Source organism: Rhinichthys klamathensis, unplaced genomic scaffold (assembly GCF_029890125.1).
Source record: "Rhinichthys klamathensis goyatoka isolate OS25496 unplaced genomic scaffold, OSU_Roscu_1.1 h1tg000280l_1, whole genome shotgun sequence".
Taxonomy (NCBI): Eukaryota; Metazoa; Chordata; class Actinopteri; order Cypriniformes; family Leuciscidae; genus Rhinichthys; species Rhinichthys klamathensis.
Window position 1 is genome coordinate 488744 of NW_026606799.1, and position 16601 is coordinate 505344.

Consider the following 16601-nt stretch of genomic DNA (forward strand, 5'->3'; position numbering starts at 1 on the left):
CTGGTTTTTGGCTAGTACTGACAATTCCGTGCAGGACTTTCATTTGTTTGCCCACACCAGCCTACATTTTACAGTGTCAGGCTCCTTCGAGATGTACAGCCCTGGTCGATAAAGGAAGCCTTTGTACCAAATATCTAATCAGCAGATTCAACATGGCAGCAACTGCATGTAGACATGGTCAAGACAATCTGCTGTTCAAACTGAGCATCAGAATCGAGAAGAAAGGTGATCAGAAAAAGAAAAAAATATCCAGTGAGGAACAGTCTTGTGGGCAAAATTGCGTTGATGCCAGAGGTCAGAGGAGAATGGCCAGACTGGTTCGAGCTGATAGAAAGGCAGCAGTAACTCAAATAACCACTTACGCAGAAGAGCGTTTCTGAACGCACAACACATTAAACTTTAAGTAGATGGGCTATAGCAGCAGAAGATCACACCGGGTGCCACTCCTAAGCACAGGAAACTGTGGCTACAATTCACACTGGCTCACCAAAATTGGACAATAGAAGATTGGAAAAACGTTGCCTGGTCTGATAAGTCTCGATTTCTACAGCGACATTTAGGTGGTAGGACCAGAATTGGACCAATATGAAAACATGGATCCATCCTGCCTTTTATCAGCGGTTCTGGCTGGTGGTGGTGTAATGGTGTCAGGGATGCTTTCTTGACACACTTTGTGCCCCTTAGTACTAATTGAGCATTGCTTAAACACCACAGCCTACCTGAGTATTGTTGCGGACCATGTCCATCCCTTTATGGCCACAGTGTACCCATCTTCTGATACTTCCAGCAGGATAACGTGTCATGTCACAAAGCTCAAATCATCTCAAACTGGTTTCTTGAACATGACAATGAGTTCACTATACTCAAATGGCCTCCACAGTCACCAGATCTCAATCCAATAGAGCACCTTTGTGATGTGATGGAACGGACAAATCTGTAGCAACTGTGTGATGCTATCATGTCAATATGGACCAAAATCTCTGAGGAGGTTTTCCAGCACCTTGTTGACTCTATGCCACGAAGAATTAAGGCAAAAGGGGGTCCAAATGCTATGGTTTTGTGACCAAGCTATGCATCATTTTTGACTAATCTGTTTTTTAATGGAAGACAGGGATCTATATAGCTGTTGTAATGTATGGTTGAGGAAAAGGATTTTTGGTAACCATTTGAAAGAAAAAAGACGGCACTTTGTCAGGCTTCATGCAGTTATTATTGATATCACCACAAATATTCAAAACATATAGCACATCACAGCTGAACTTGCTAACATTTTTGTACAAAGAGTAAAAAGAGAACTATGCTTAAGACACCCCCCCAAAAAATAAAGAAAATCAGTTTTCTGTACAGACAAATCATTTTTATCAGCATCTAAAAGATAGGTATTTCATTTTAAGAATATCTGTCCAAGCATGAATTCATTACAAAATTTCACTAAACTGTCATTCTTTAAATTAAAAAAGAGAAGTTTTTCTGTACCCACAAGAACGTTAGGCTACAGAACGCTACCTAAATGGTAGGCATATAGCAATTCCATCTGGGAAAAAAGAAACTGAAAAGAAAATACAGAAATAACACAGCAACTTTAGTAATCCATGGGTTCTACGATTAGTGATCAGTTTAACGATCACAGCCCACTAAAAATCAATAAAGAATTTTTTTTTGAATACTTCATCAGAACCACAGGAACCTATGAATACTTGAATATTTTCACGACACATCCTGGCTGATCTGCTACAATGACAGTCACTCGTGTTTTTTGCTGCGCTCCCTCGCGAATTTCAACACATTCTTTTAACCATGCTCAGCTTTGGATCTCAAGGCCACTAGGTGGAGTCAGTGGCTGTAATGGAGGCTCATAGAGAGCTGGGAGAATTTAAAGGTTCTCCACTGCATTTCTCCAGCCCTTTTAAAAGATCAACATGTTTTATGTTCATGAGTGTATCCCGGACCCAAAGGGAGCAGGTGAGTCCATGGATGGGCAGCGCTGGTTACAGGATGGCACAGAAGAACTTCTTCTCCCTGAAGGGGTTCTCGGACGCAGGCACAGGGGACAGAAGAGGATCCTCTTTAGCATGGGCTTCGCAGTACGATGTCAAATCTGCTGCTGCTTTGGAGACCTAATGTTGATGCATGCACATACAGTCACCAAACAGTGCTCGCTGTATTTTCACTCCTAATCAAGTTAATGTGTTTATCTGGGTTCATATTCTTCTCACCTTTATCCTGTCAATATTGGCCTCCATCTTGAGCTGCTCCACCAGTTTGCGAGCCTGAGCAATGCTAGCAGTGTTGTTGGTGGCCATGAGGCTTCCGGTTCAGGCCTGTTGCACTGACACAGATGGAAGAACAAATTCAGTAAATTTGACAGGACATATATGGATGAAAAAGTTTTCAGTTATGTGTCAGTGTGCATTAACTGTCACTAATTCGATATGTGCAAAATAGTTGCTGTGTGCTTTAATGCAGGGGGTTTCAAACTGGGGTCCAGGGGGCTGTGAAAAATGTCAAATAAATAAATAAATCAGATTAAAAAATGACTGAAGTTGACATTATTGCGGTTTCATTCCACTTTCTATACACTGGTCAGAAATTAATTATTGACAAATTATTTTATTTTATTGACAGATACCAAAAGAGGCGTGTAAACTTATTTTCCAGATAATATTCTTAAAAATCCTTTTAAAAATGTATGTTTCCACAAAAATATTAAACAGCACAACTGCTTTCAACATTGATAATAGTAAGAAATGTTTCTTAAGCGCCAAATCAGCATATTAGAAATATTTCTGAAATGTATATAAAAGATAGTTTACAATATACTTTTTAAATTGTAATATTTCACAATATTGCTCTTTTTTACAGATATTTTTTTTATTAAATCAATGCAAGCCTTGGTGAGCATAAGAGACCCTTACTTAATCCAAACTTTTGAGCAGCAGTCTATTCTTTTTTTTCCCACATTATATTTACTCTAGAAGGTGGTCCCTTGTAAGGGCATCACCGTGTTTGGTGGTCAATACCATTAAAAAATCAGAAATCCTTGAGTATAATGACAGTGATAGATCATTGTTTAGGCTGGTTAGATGGTTTACTGGTATGGTCTTTTCTTATGAACCTGGTTGTCCAAAAATCACTGATTCTGTACTTTACCTTCTTCCAAACTGTCTGCCCACTATTTAGACTCCAAACAAACTCCATATTCATTTAAAGTCTCTCAGAGACGGTCGGCCACAACACAGTTAATGGCTAAAAAGCAATATAAATATTTTTGCTTGTTTGTTTTTGGATTTCCTCACAGTTTTACAGTCATCAATAATGAATTTAATGTCAATTAAATCTATGTATATATAGAGGTTCAAGATAGAAAATAGTAGCTTAGTATAAAAATGATAAAAAAATCAATATAGTCCCCACAACGATAGAAAAAGCAAACGCATGTGAGTGCTTCTTACATATTTATGTAGCTCTGCCATATGGGTATTGATAGCACACTGTGACACACCTGTCATGACTGTGAGCTCAAAGGCCTGTGGTGTATTGGAGTTTTTAATCTCACTTGGCCCTCCTGCAGTGAGGTTAAACACAAAGGCCTGCTGCTGAGAGCAAACAGCAGGGGGCGCTAGACTATCAGCTGTCACACTGACCTCATTCTAGGTAATGAGCCCAACCCAGCTCGCTGAAAGAGAGCAGAAACTTCCTATCCCTGAACAACGTCTAGCATTATTTACTCCTCATTCACAAGACACACCTTACCTTGAGTGTTTATAATGTGAATCTAATTCAATATACATTTGAAAATGAGAGGAAACTCCAACTTGGCCTGAAGGAAACAAGTTCATCACGGCCTATTAACTTTCCACTTGTAAACCAATTAACCTCGCAAATGTAGTCAGTATCTTGACATCCAAATGTTTATTGACAATGTCCTCACTCTTATCACATTATCTACAATTATATTTCCTGATATTATTACATTATGATTCAACAGTTAATGCGTTATTTTGTATGCCACTGAAAAAAGCCTTATCAGATAAACAAGGGAATAAGTAACTGTAAATACAGTTATGCTTAGTAAAAGACAAAGGATTTTGCATTTATTCCACAAAATAATGAGAATCCAGGCTCCAATTGTATGAGAGGAGCCGCATCTTCATCCTCAGCTCCTGGTAATCTGTTGTAAAGACTGTTTCATTAAACCTAGTGACCATCCCATGCCTCTTTGCAATGGACCTCAGTTGCTAGGCAACTGAGATACAGAGCGATCCGACAGCAATGAAACGTTCCACTCCTAAAATCAAGGATGGAGCTCAGCTCACCAAAGGCAACTTTAGATTGGGGAACCCATACATCTTAAGAGTTCAGAGAGGGGACAGCTTCAGCACACTGCCTTCCTCTGTAAATCAGGCCTAAAGAGACATTTACAGCCAGACAAGGACATCAACACAAATCCAGGGTGGAGTCTGTGTTTAAAAGACATTTTAGATTGCAGTCCCTATTCGTCTTCCGGGAGCTCAAAACTTTACCTTATAGGGGGTCAGAGAGAGGAGGGGATTAAGACTCAGGAGGCAAAAGGAGAATGTCAGTGATAGGAAAGAGAACAGTGCCAGACAGTAACTTGAAGAGTGTGTAGCCTGCTGATATACAGTCCATGCGGTACGTGATGAACTAGAGGCTCAGAGATGTGCTAGAGACATCTAGCGCCAGTTAACCCATTACTTTGCACCTAATATAGCATGCGCATGACATCACCGTTTTCACAAATTCAGATTTTTGTAGTTTACAAGGAGACAATAATGGTATATATATACCGGTATTTTTTTTTTTTTTACTTGCACTTTGAAACCCGTTTTCAAAAGTTTGCGTTTTAGGCCCTTAAACATTGTTGTGTAAATGGACGGTCACGGCCACATTAAATGTTTTCAGTTTTTAGTTAAACGGTGTTGTGTAAACAACCCCTATACTGTAATAGTCGTCAGGAAAAAATTAGATTTGCTGTTAAAATAATAAAATAAAAAATAAAAAATCAGATTATCCAAAATGTAAGTTTTTTTTTCTTTAATATTCAAAGATTCTTTAAATTTACTGAATCTCTAAAGTCAGAAATCATGGGATTAATTGCAATTATTTACGCAGCCCTAGTTTTTAACTGGAAAACAATATATCTGCATATCATTTTGTGGGGGAAAAATACAATTCTCCATAAAATTCTATAAAACTCTATAAAACTCCATACAAATTAAATAGGCTGTTTATTTTCAGTTGTATATATCTAATATTACTCTTACAGTGGGTAAGAAAAAAAAATTTCAATAATTAGTTAATTTAGTACATAATAAAATATAAAAGTACAATATGAATGTCACATGTATGTTGGTTTCAATGTATGTTTTGGTTTAGTTGTAGTTCCTGTTTCCTTTGTTCTCATTTTCCTGCCACTAGTTAGTTTCCATGGTTTCTTATTAGTTCACACTTGTTCCCTCCTCTGTTGGTTAGCTTTCCTTGTGTATTTAAGCCCTTGGTTTTCCTCAGTTCCTTGTCTAGTGTTAACGTTGTGTTATAGGGTGTAGTGCTTTGTTTCACTCTGTGTTTAGTAAAAGTTTAATCATCTTCCTGGATTGCTGCAGCTTAACTGTGACAATGAAAGGCAATTATCAGAATCAGAAAGAAATTTAAATTATATAATTACATCATGTCAACTTTTTTCCATTAAAAACATGTTAAAATTTTGTTCACATAGTATAAATAGGTGCCTTTCTACTTGAAGAAGAGCCCCTCACAAGGGGATCATTATATTTGGGGGTCCTTGGCATTGAAAATGTAGTATATTTAGTGGGCTGATCACAGAAATGCAATAGCCAGTTTTCACTGTAACTTCATGCACTCTCTTTGACTTCAAAAAAATGCACATAGTCAATCTCTATCGATTTGTTCATCAGAAGACTGTTATGGGTCTATAAATCGGCATGTATATATTTGAAGAGGTACAGGGGGCGCTCATTTAATTTGTATCCCCAGAGAGTGGGCCATATGTGTGCCATTTACCCAAGCCGCATTTCTACAGGAAGGCCAGCAGGGAAATGGAAGTGCCACTGCAGGGAGCATTTGAGAAGTCTGTTATAATGTAACACAACAAGAATAATCGAGGTGTAATATCGAGTCTCCCTGGGCTGAAAAGGTTCTTCTTAACAGAACATTCTAGAACAGAGCAAAAGTGTGAAAATGGATGCCTTCGGCCTAACTGCAAAAAACAAATTTGAAAAATGGTCGTGAACATTTATAAACCCAGAACATTTATCAGCACATGTGTCTAATAGCAAGTATGACTAGACTATCACATATGTTTTAACACTGCATTGGGTGATATACAGTATGCATATCTGTTCTCTTTTTACATATTTTCTTTCTGGTTCTCACCTTATTTTTGACTCTTTTCTCCTTCTGCCCGTTTTCTTTATCTTCAAAAGTGAGTTCACCTCCTGTGGTGTGTCTTCAGCCTCTGTTGAGAAAGGAAGCCATGCAGTTAGAGTCCATATGTTCTATATCCCGGTTGCAGCTCAAGGCCTTTTGCAAGTGTTTGTGTGCATGTGTATGTGTGTGTGCATGTGCTGGTTGAAGGGTTTAGAATGTCACACCTTTCCCAGACTGTTTGCAGTGAGTTACATTCGAGACCTGACTGAAGTTTATCTTACGTGCCAATACAAAAGCCCAGCCTGCACAATCGAAACAAAAACACTACGACTGACTTAAGCGTGATGATAACACATTCAGTTGATCGATATGATTCTTTTTGTAAAAATATAGCAGGGTTAAGTAGAACTTTTAAGAATACAGGTTGGTGTATTCACATCCCACCTTTTCTCTTTCTCTTCCTCTGTCTGTCTCTGTCAATGTGATAAATGTGCCAATTACACTGCTGGAGAAGCTCTGCAGCAGCAGGGAATTCCACTATTGTGAATCATTTCCACCCAGAATGTCCCAGCGACATTTAATCTCTCCACGTCTCTTCGGTCTCAGTGGACACAGCACCACCAAAACATTCAAACAACATTAGGGTGCACCGCAAGTTGGTAAATGAGTCACTCTATTTCTGCAATACTTTGTTTTTGAACAGAATTAACACACTTGCAAGTAGTTTCACTGAAGGTAACATGACTGTGATAACGCAGGAATGAGGAACAGTAGCCTCACAATTTAATATAAAACCCTGGTCACATGTCCACCTACGCACGACAAAGCTACCAGCTCACTGCTTGTTTAATGACATACTTACATTTTACTAGATGCTTTGGCTGTCTCTTGACAACATTCAAAGAAATAATAATCTTAATAACTTATTTATGGAAATAATTGATGAATGTATGAAGTTGGTCTCTCTAATGCGTAATGGTGATGAATGCGGTTCTTTTCTTCTGTATTTTGACGTACATTCGAGTTAAACGGATTATCGAAAAAGAAAAAAAATGCAGGGTGGGGACTTGGTATTCATTGGGTGTTAGTTGAATGGAGGCAGATCTGAATGTGAGGCTTGCAGTGAATTGTAAGAAAGGGGTCTTGGCAAGGCAGAGAGACCATCTTTAACCAATAAAAAACATCTTAAAGATATACCAGAAAGCATCTTAGGCTTGATTAAGAAGTTGTCAAATGTTTGTAACTGACACAGGGCTTGTCTAACTCTACCACCAACAGTCAATGTGAATTGTGTTCACTTCTGTAATGTGGAACACATTTTCATGTGAAACAGGATATTCAACGAGCACAAATGTAGAACAGGCCTTGATTTTGTTCATCGTGAATTGATTGAATTTTGAAAAGTCAGCTTACATTCATAGACTACTTGAACGAATGCAAGTTTTTTTTTAACACCCAAGTAGCTATTTATCTATTTGTTAACATTATTCGCTCCATGGCCCAAATACATTTTTTTTTATGAAAGATTATGAACACAAATTATTTGTTCTAAATACAGAGAACGTACATTAGTAAAGTACATATCACCATTTGTTTGAAAAGGAGTAAATAAGTTGTTGGGGTTTCACTGCCACTAGTGTTCATTTCAGCTGGAAACTGCAGCGAATATGTACGCTTTCAGAGTTTTGCAGAAAAGAAGTTAGGGGCACATTTTTCCAATGATCCAAGGTTGTAACATTTTCTCGGCTGTCACGATCTGTGTGTTTAGTTTCATTTTCATGGGCCTTTAGTTTGTATTCCTCAGTTACTTGTTTCCTGTGTTTACTTTGTTCCTAGTTTCTTGCCAGACATTATTTGTCATGGACATTCATTCAATCATCACACCTGTTTGTTATTTTGTCATCATCATCACTGTGTATTTAAGTTCCTCTTTGTGCTCCATTCAGTTGTCCGGTATATTGTTGTGTTATACATGCTGTCACGTTGCCTTTCTTCATGTGGATTACTTGAGTTTGTTTTATTTAATAAATCTTTTGTTTTATTGAACCTTTTGAACTATTCATCTTTATCATCTGGACCTAAACGTTACACTCTCCAGGCCTCAGCAGACACTAATTTATCCACTGAGCCCCAGATGGTAAAGAGAGAGCGTTTGTGTGTGTGAGAGAGTGAAAGAAAGAGACCGATTTATAATGTTTTTCTGGTTTCACTCCAGGGGTCCCATAGTAGACACTGACCCTGCCATCGGGGGCCTCATTTATAAAACGTGCGTACGGCCAGATTTGAACCTATAGTGTGCCAGTCTTGAAATGCGTCTCTATAGCACGCATTGTGTTTATCGTGTAATTTATACGTGAAAATTAGTTTTTACGTGCATATTATACGCAGTTTTCACGTGCATATGAAACGCACTTTATTGCGCGTAATACCCACTTACCTCACACCACTAATCCTATACCCAAACACGCACGTACCCTAATCCTACCGGTTTACAGTGCGTATCATATGCACGTAAAAAACACAACACGTGCTATAGAGATGCATTTAGCCCTCTGGGGTCCTTCGGTCCAAATGGACCCGAAGCATTTAAATATATATTTTTTTTTAAATCATAGCTTCCTCGGAATGGTCCGAAATTTGGTGACTTTGTTGGTACTTGGTATATGAACACCCAAAAAAATTGGGGACAGGATTTGAATAGTCTAAGTGGTTGTAAAAAAAATAGTCACACTCAGGACCTTCGGGTCCAAATGGACCCGCATAGGAAATGAATGGGAAATTGGCAAAAATGTGAAAATACAGAGTTTTTTTGTGCGTACAATCTACAAATCAGCCACGATCCAGAAAAAAAGCACACAACAGTGAAGGGGTGAATCTATAAAACATCAAGAGTGCAAAACAGACACAGCCACACACACACACACACAAACACACTTGTATACACGTAAACACTAATAAATTCAGATTACATATATGTTTTGAATTTTTAAAATGCTCAGTTTGTCCACCAGATGGCATCCACCTCATTTCAAAAATTGCTTTCATGAGGCCTAGGCTTGACTCTAAAATGAAATACAGCTTTAAAAAATATATAAATATATATATATATTCAATGGGGAAAAAATGGGTCATAATTATTGCATAAATATTAATTATAAATCATAAAATTATCTCAAAACACCAAAAAAGAAAAGAAAAAATATTATAAAAAACAAGTTAAAAAAAAAAGATGATTTTTTAAAATATACATATTAATCCCACCCTTCCGGACCATTTGGACCCGAAGGTCCTGAGTGTGACTCTGAAATGAAGGACCCCAGAGGGTGAGATCGGGTCGAGTGTGCATATGTTTACATGACAGCAATGTACTGAAAATGGAAAAGCTTTTCCTTTGCGTTATTCGCGTAAAGTCAAAACGATCCCCGTTCACACAAATCCATGAAAGCGATTAAAAACACTGTATTATCCTCCAGGCCAGTATAGTTGGCGATGTAAAAAAAAAAACTACATGCTATAGACTGAACATGTAATAGGCCTATGCATGTGCATTACGTCACTGCTTTCACAAATTTGTGTGTTTGTAGTTTACACGTTTTCAGAAACTGTCACTTTGAAACCCGTTTCAAAAGTTTGTGTTTTCAGGCCCCCAAAACATCGTTGTCGTGTAAATGAATGGCCGAGACGCATAAAAAGTTTTACGGTGTCATGTAAATGGCATGCCAACATTCAGATTTATAAAAATGATCTTTGACATGGAAAAGTGCTTGCGCCAAATCAGGGTCTAAGCAGACATATAGGGGTCTACACTTTTCCTTGTGGCAGATATAGGCCTCTGCAGTATTTGGAAATCTAAGCAATTTTTGCAGCTCGCCATTCTCAAGTAGCCAAAAGGATTTATACGTTGACTTGTTGCTCTTTTAATGCAATAATTAGGCGGCGTTTACAAGGCGGAGATCTGAAACCATTCAGCTGCGCACAATTTCAAGATCACTTGCGATTTATGTATTTCACATCTGGTAGAGAAGCGTACGCACGTTTTTTCTGCGTACGTTCTCTGAATCACACGTTCACACATTCGAGAAATGATCGTAAGATCAAATGTAGGATGGTTTCTACCCTGATCTCAAGACTCAAACCATGTCCGTCAAAAACCTCCCATGTAAATTTGACAGCTTTTCAGCTTTAGATGTCTGTGATTCTGTCTGAACTATACATAGGCAATTGCTCTATGGTTGGTTCCCTCTGGTATCCATGTCTGTTCTCATGCAAGATTCAGTCTTAAACATAAGACATAGTAAAACATAGTAGCCTCCCCTCATGTGTTATGAGTTAGGAAAGCAATTCTCCATGAACAGAGTGATAGGCTAACACTCATTCGATATTCAAAAATGTCTTCTGACTTTATTTCTTTCCTTGTGAGTTCATAAAACATTATAAATCTAAACTGAAACTTAAATACAGGATGAGATCATTCAGGATTATCAAGACTTGTGGTTTTTAATGAAGCAGGAGCTTGTGTGTGTTTACAGTGGGTTAAAATGACTTCCTGCAGAATCTGCCACTTAGCCAAGAACAACACCCAAGGTTCCCGGAGAGTTAACAATATTCCAAACATCCGGGGCTGCATTCTCTACTTTCAACTCAATTTCAAGTCATGTTCTTAAAATGTACTTGCATACACAGTTCTTAGTGTCCCCTTATCAATAAAGGCTTTTTCCTCACTCTGCCACTTTAATCACTGATTCAGAGTTCACAATCACAGAAGATATAAAAGTAGCCATAATGTAATGTATTATACATAACTTTATTTTCCAAACACTTTTATAAACACTTTTAAGTTGTAAAACATACAATTTTGTTAGTTTTTATATAAAGTGAAATATTTGCATTTTCATTTAAATTATATATTTGAATTATAATTTCGTGTTTAGAGGGTCGTTTCCCTGCGCCTACGGGTCGGGGATAGGTCTCTCACTGTCGTGTGTGCCTACGTGCCAAACGGCAGTGCAGAGTACCCGGCCTTCTTGGGGTCTCTGGGAGGAGTGCTGGAAAGTGCTCCGACTGGGGACTCCGTCGTTCTACTGGGGGACTTCAACGCTCACGTGGGCAGCGACAGTGACACCTGGAGGGGCGTGATTGGGAGGAACGGCCCCCCCGACCTGAACCAGAGCGGTGTTCAGTTATTGGACTTCTGTGCTAGTTACAGTTTGTCCATAACGAACACCATGTTCAAGCATAAGGGTGTCCACCAGTGCACGTGGCACCAGGACGCCCTAGGTCGCAGGTCGATGATCGACTTTGTGGTCGTTTCATCTGACCTGCGGCCGTATGTCTTGGACACTCGGGTGAAGAGAGGGGCGGAGCTGTCAACTGATCACCACCTGGTGGTGAGTTGGATCCGATGGCGGGGGAGGAGGCTGGACAGACTCGGCAGACCCAAGCGTACTGTAAGGGTTTGCTGGGAACGTTTGGCCGAGTCTCCTGTCAGAGAGATCTTCAACTCCCACCTCCGGCGGAGCCACGACCGGATCCCGAGGGAGGCTGGAGATATTGAGTCTGAGTGGACCATGTTCTCCACCTCCATTGTCGAAGCGGCTGCTCGAAGCTGTGGCCGTAAGGTTTCCGGTGCCTGTCGAGGCGGCAATCCCCGAACCCGGTGGTGGACACCGGAAGTAAAGGATGCCGTCAAGCTGAAGAAGGAGTCCTATCGGGCCTGGTTGGCTTGTGGGACTCCTGAGGCAGCTGACAGGTACCGGCAGGCCAAGCGGACTGCAGCCCGGGTGGTTGTGGAGGCAAAAACTCGGGCCTGGGAGGAGTTCGGTGAGGCCATGGAGAAGGACTATCGGCTGGCCTCGAAGAGATTCTGGCAAACTGTCCGGCGCCTCAGGAGAGGGAAACAATGCCCTACCAACGCTGTTTACAGTGGAGGTGGGCGGCTGTTGACCTCAACTGGGGATGTCGTCGGACGGTGGAAGGAATACTTCGAGGATCTCCTCAATCCCGCCGTCACGTCTTCTATTGAGGAAGCAGAGGCTGAGGGCTCAGAGGTGGACTCGTCCATCACCCTAGCTGAGGTCACCGAGGTAGTCAAGAAACTCCTCGGTGGCAAGGCACCGGGGCTGGATGAGATCCGCCCTGAGTACCTCAAGTCTCTGGATGTTGTGGGGCTGTCTTGGCTGACACGCCTCTGCAGCATCGCGTGGCGGTCGGGGACAGTGCCTCTGGGATGGCAAACCGGGGTGGTGGTCCCTCTTTTTAAGAAGGGGGACCGGAGGGTGTGTTCCAACTACAGGGGGATCACACTTCTCAGCCTCCCTGGGAAAGTCTATGCCAGGGTACTGGAGAGGAGAATACGGCCGATAGTGGAACCTCGGATTCAGGAGGAACAGTGCGGTTTTCGTCCAGGCCGTGGAACACTGGACCAGCTCTATACTCTCTACAGGGTGCTGGAGGGTTCATGGGAGTTTGCCCAACCAGTCCACATGTGCTTTGTGGATTTGGAGAAGGCATTCGACTGTGTCCCTCGCGGCGGCCTGTGGAGGGTGCTCCGGGAGTATGGGGTCCGGGGTCCTTTGCTAAGGGCTGTCCGGTCCCTGTATGACCGAAGCAGGAGCTTGGTTCGCATTGCCGGTAGTAAGTCAGACTTCTTCCCGGTGCATGTTGGACTCCGGCAGGGCTGCCCTTTGTCGCCGGTTCTGTTCATAGTTTTTATGGACAGAATTTCTAGGCGCAGCCAGGGGCCGGAGGGTGTCAGGTTTGGGGACCACGCGATTTCGTCGCTGCTTTTTGCGGATGATGTTGTCGTGTTGGCCCCCTCACACCAGGACCTTCAGCATGCACTGGGACGGTTTGCAGCCGAGTGTGAAGCGGCTGGGATGAAAATCAGCACCTCCAAATCCGAGGCCATGGTCCTCAGTCGGAAAAGGGTGGCTTGCTCACTTCAGGTTGGTGGAGAGATCCTTCCTCAAGTGGAGGAGTTTAAGTATCTTGGGGTTTTGTTCACGAGTGAGGGAAGGATGGAACGGGAGATTGACAGACGGATCGGTGCAGCTTCTGCAGTAATGCGGTCGATGTACCGGTCTGTTGTGGTGAAGAAGGAGCTGAGCCGTAAGGCAAAGCTCTCGATTTACCGGTCAATCTACGTTCCTACTCTCACCTATGGTCATGAGCTTTGGGTCATGACCGAAAGGACAAGATCCCGGATACAGGCGGCCGAAATGAGCTTTCTCCGCAGGGTGGCTGGGCGATCCCTTAGAGATAGGGTGAGAAGCTCGGTCACTCGGGAGGAGCTCAGAGTAGAGCCGCTGCTCCTCCACATCGAGAGGGGTCAGCTGAGGTGGCTCGGGCATCTGTTCCGGATGCCTCCTGGTCGCCTTCCCGGGGAGGTGTTCCGGGCACGTCCCACTGGGAGGAGACCCCGGGGAAGACCTAGGACACGCTGGAGAGACTATGTCTCCCGGCTGGCCTGGGAACGCCTCGGTGTCCCCCCGGAAGAGCTGGAGGAAGTGTCCAGGGAGAGGGAAGTCTGGGCATCTCTGCTCAGACTGCTGCCCCCGCGACCCGGCCCCGGATAAGCGGAAGAAGATGGATGGATGGATGGATGGAATTTCGTGTTTACATTTTATTTATTTATTTTGTATTTATTTCATTAATATTTGTATTATATTTTGTTATGTTTTTGTACCAAAAGAAGGCAGACACTCATATAAAAACATGACTTCAAACAACTTTCAGCAGTAATCTGAAATAAGGTGGAGAAAATGTGCCTGGTGTGAATATTAGTCAGAGTGGTTGAGTCTACAAACAGAGCATGAAGTCATTTTCATGGGAAATCTCTCTCTCTCTCTCTCTCTCTCTCTCTCTCTCTCTCTCTCTCTCTCTCTCTCTCTCTCTCTCTCTCTCTCTCTCTCTCTCTCTCTCTCTCTCTCTCTCTCTCTCTCTCTCTCTCTCTCTCTCTCTCTCTCTCTCTCTCTCCACACATTCACCCACTGTCTCTCTCGGAAGGGAGTAAAAGGATGAAAGTGTCTGGCAATGTTTCTCAGGCAAGAGTGGAAAAATAAATGGAAGAAATTTAGTTCAGTTTTTAACAAAGACCTTTGTCTCCAGCTTTTCATACTTATACACACCCCTCACACCAATTCTCTCTCTCTCTCTCTCTCTCTCTCTCTCTCTCTCTCTCTCTCTCTCTCTCTCTCTCTCTCTCTCTCTCTCACACACACACAAATTATTTACATATATCTATGTACCAATTTAACCAACTAATAATTACATAGATATATGTAAATAATTAGTTTTGTGTTATGTATGAACATTAGTTAGCCTACTGTGATTTTTTTTAATAGTCTTAAATTGATCATATTTGCACAATAAACAATTGTTTTCCAATAAATGTTTGTGTTTGAATGCCAAGCTTTCTTGGATATTATAGTTAATAAAATTAATAACGTTTTCAGAAATTATAGAAAATTATAAACCCAATAAAAAAATTGGTAAAATGTATTTATGTTTGTGGAAACACACACCCATCGGACAATTATCGTATTAAGTACTGGATATCTTCATGATAAAGGTTCCACATTACATAAGATGCTGTGACATCCAGATTGCCTAATAAAGAAAAAAGAAAAAGAAAAAAGCCTACCAAAGCATCAAGTATGACATATAAATTAAAAATGTATCTCATCTATTCTGAGCTATCTAACTGTCAGGGTTATGTACTTTTTTATCTGTGTTCGAGTTTTACAATGAGTTGCTTTCCTTTGTTCCTTTTTCCACTTCTAGTTAGTTAGTCTCCTAGGTTACTCATTGTTTGATTATCGTTTGCACCAGATGTTCATTTAGTTGATTGGTTTGTTCAGTGTATTTAAACTCGGTGATTCCTTCTGTTCATTGTCAGTTCTTGTCACGTGTTAACTTGGCTGTTCTGTTCCTGAGTTCTTTTGTTAAAACTAAAATTGCTGCATTTAGATCCTTTTCTCCTCATCATTTCAACGATTATATGACACTAACAAACTACTATTAAAGCATTCCGATTAGAAACAGTAATTTCTGTGATTATAAGCTCTTATAAGAATAATTCCATGCATTGAACACTGTTTAATATATGTGAGCTATATAGTGCTAACCAGAGCTCAGCCTGTCATACCGTTGAGCGGAACCTTCCGCAAGAAAGAGCACTGTTCTAGAGTCATCATCAGAATTCTCTGGGGACTCCTGGGGGATTCCTCTCAAATATTCAACCCCCTTTCTCCTTCTGCCATTTCTCCATCTCTCTCTCTTCAGCATCTTCTCCCACCCCTCCCCCATGCTCTCCTCCACTTTCATCCCCCCATCTCCGGCAGCATTTACCCCAAACAGATGCTCGATGCTCCTCATACGTACACCTGACCAAAAAAGGAATTTCTGCTCTACATTAGAGTGCGTAAAATTACGAAACCCTGATACGTACCAACAAACACATCCTCTTGTAAATCACAAGCAAACATATTCATCCCCAGAGCAATTTAAGACTGATTTAGACTGACACACATGCAACGGCTGAGGACAAGCCGTGCGTCCATGCAAGACTAGTCGGAACAAACACACCCATCTACACAGTGGAAAAAACACTACACATATGACAATAATCCAGTGCAGGAGTACACAAAAAAAAAAAACACAAGTAAACACACACATACATGATAAAACAGTCATTTTTTCTAAATGAAAAAAAAAAACATTAAATGAAAATGATTTCATTTAGACAGCTTGCCCCACTGACACATGTTCACGCCTGTCTATCTGCACACAAATCTCAGTCTGAGCCTGCATGAAAAAGATTTTCTACTCACCTCCTTTAGTGTGTGTAGAATCTTAAATAACACAAGAGCAGTATGTAACAGTTGCACACATACACTCCTTGTTCTGACACCCTGGCACCCACACACACACACACACACACGCTGCTACACTACCCCAGCTGACAGCCTTCCTCTCGCTCCGCCCATCAACTAGTGGAATCGCTCAGGAAGCCAGCTGAAAGCCACTTCCTCTTGCTCCCAAACACTCACAAAGACATTGTTTAAAACGAAAAACAAGATTATTTACCTGCTGCCACCCCAGTCAGACCATAGTGCTGTAAATCTAGTGTGTTGATGGTGATGCACACCAATGTTATTTCTGCTCTCTGCTCTTTGGCTCCTGAGCTCAGCAAC

At 41.2% G+C, this 16601-nt stretch overlaps 2 protein-coding genes across 4 annotated transcripts in view; one reads left to right on the forward strand and one right to left on the reverse strand.

Moving 5' to 3' along the window:
• Positions 1 to 16601, forward strand: part of npm3 (nucleophosmin/nucleoplasmin, 3) — a 165737-nt gene that overhangs the window by 75339 nt on the left and 73797 nt on the right. The gene's annotated exons all lie outside the window — the stretch shown is intronic.
• gng2 (guanine nucleotide binding protein (G protein), gamma 2) lies at positions 1188 to 16595 on the reverse strand. Of its 3 annotated transcripts, none has more exons than XM_056269067.1 (4): positions 16495 to 16595; positions 6415 to 6496; positions 2217 to 2329; positions 1188 to 2117 (listed from the first exon to the last, which is right to left on the reverse strand). In XM_056269067.1, exons 3-4 carry the CDS (start codon positions 2301 to 2303, stop codon positions 1989 to 1991), a joined length of 216 nt encoding a protein of 71 aa, XP_056125042.1. In that variant the 5' UTR covers positions 2304 to 2329; positions 6415 to 6496; positions 16495 to 16595; the 3' UTR covers positions 1188 to 1988. The 3 variants fall into 3 exon arrangements, with proteins under 3 accessions (XP_056125042.1, XP_056125041.1, XP_056125043.1); XM_056269066.1 differs by lacking the exon at positions 16495 to 16595 and adding an exon at positions 16239 to 16360; XM_056269068.1 differs by lacking the exons at positions 6415 to 6496; positions 16495 to 16595 and adding an exon at positions 16239 to 16362.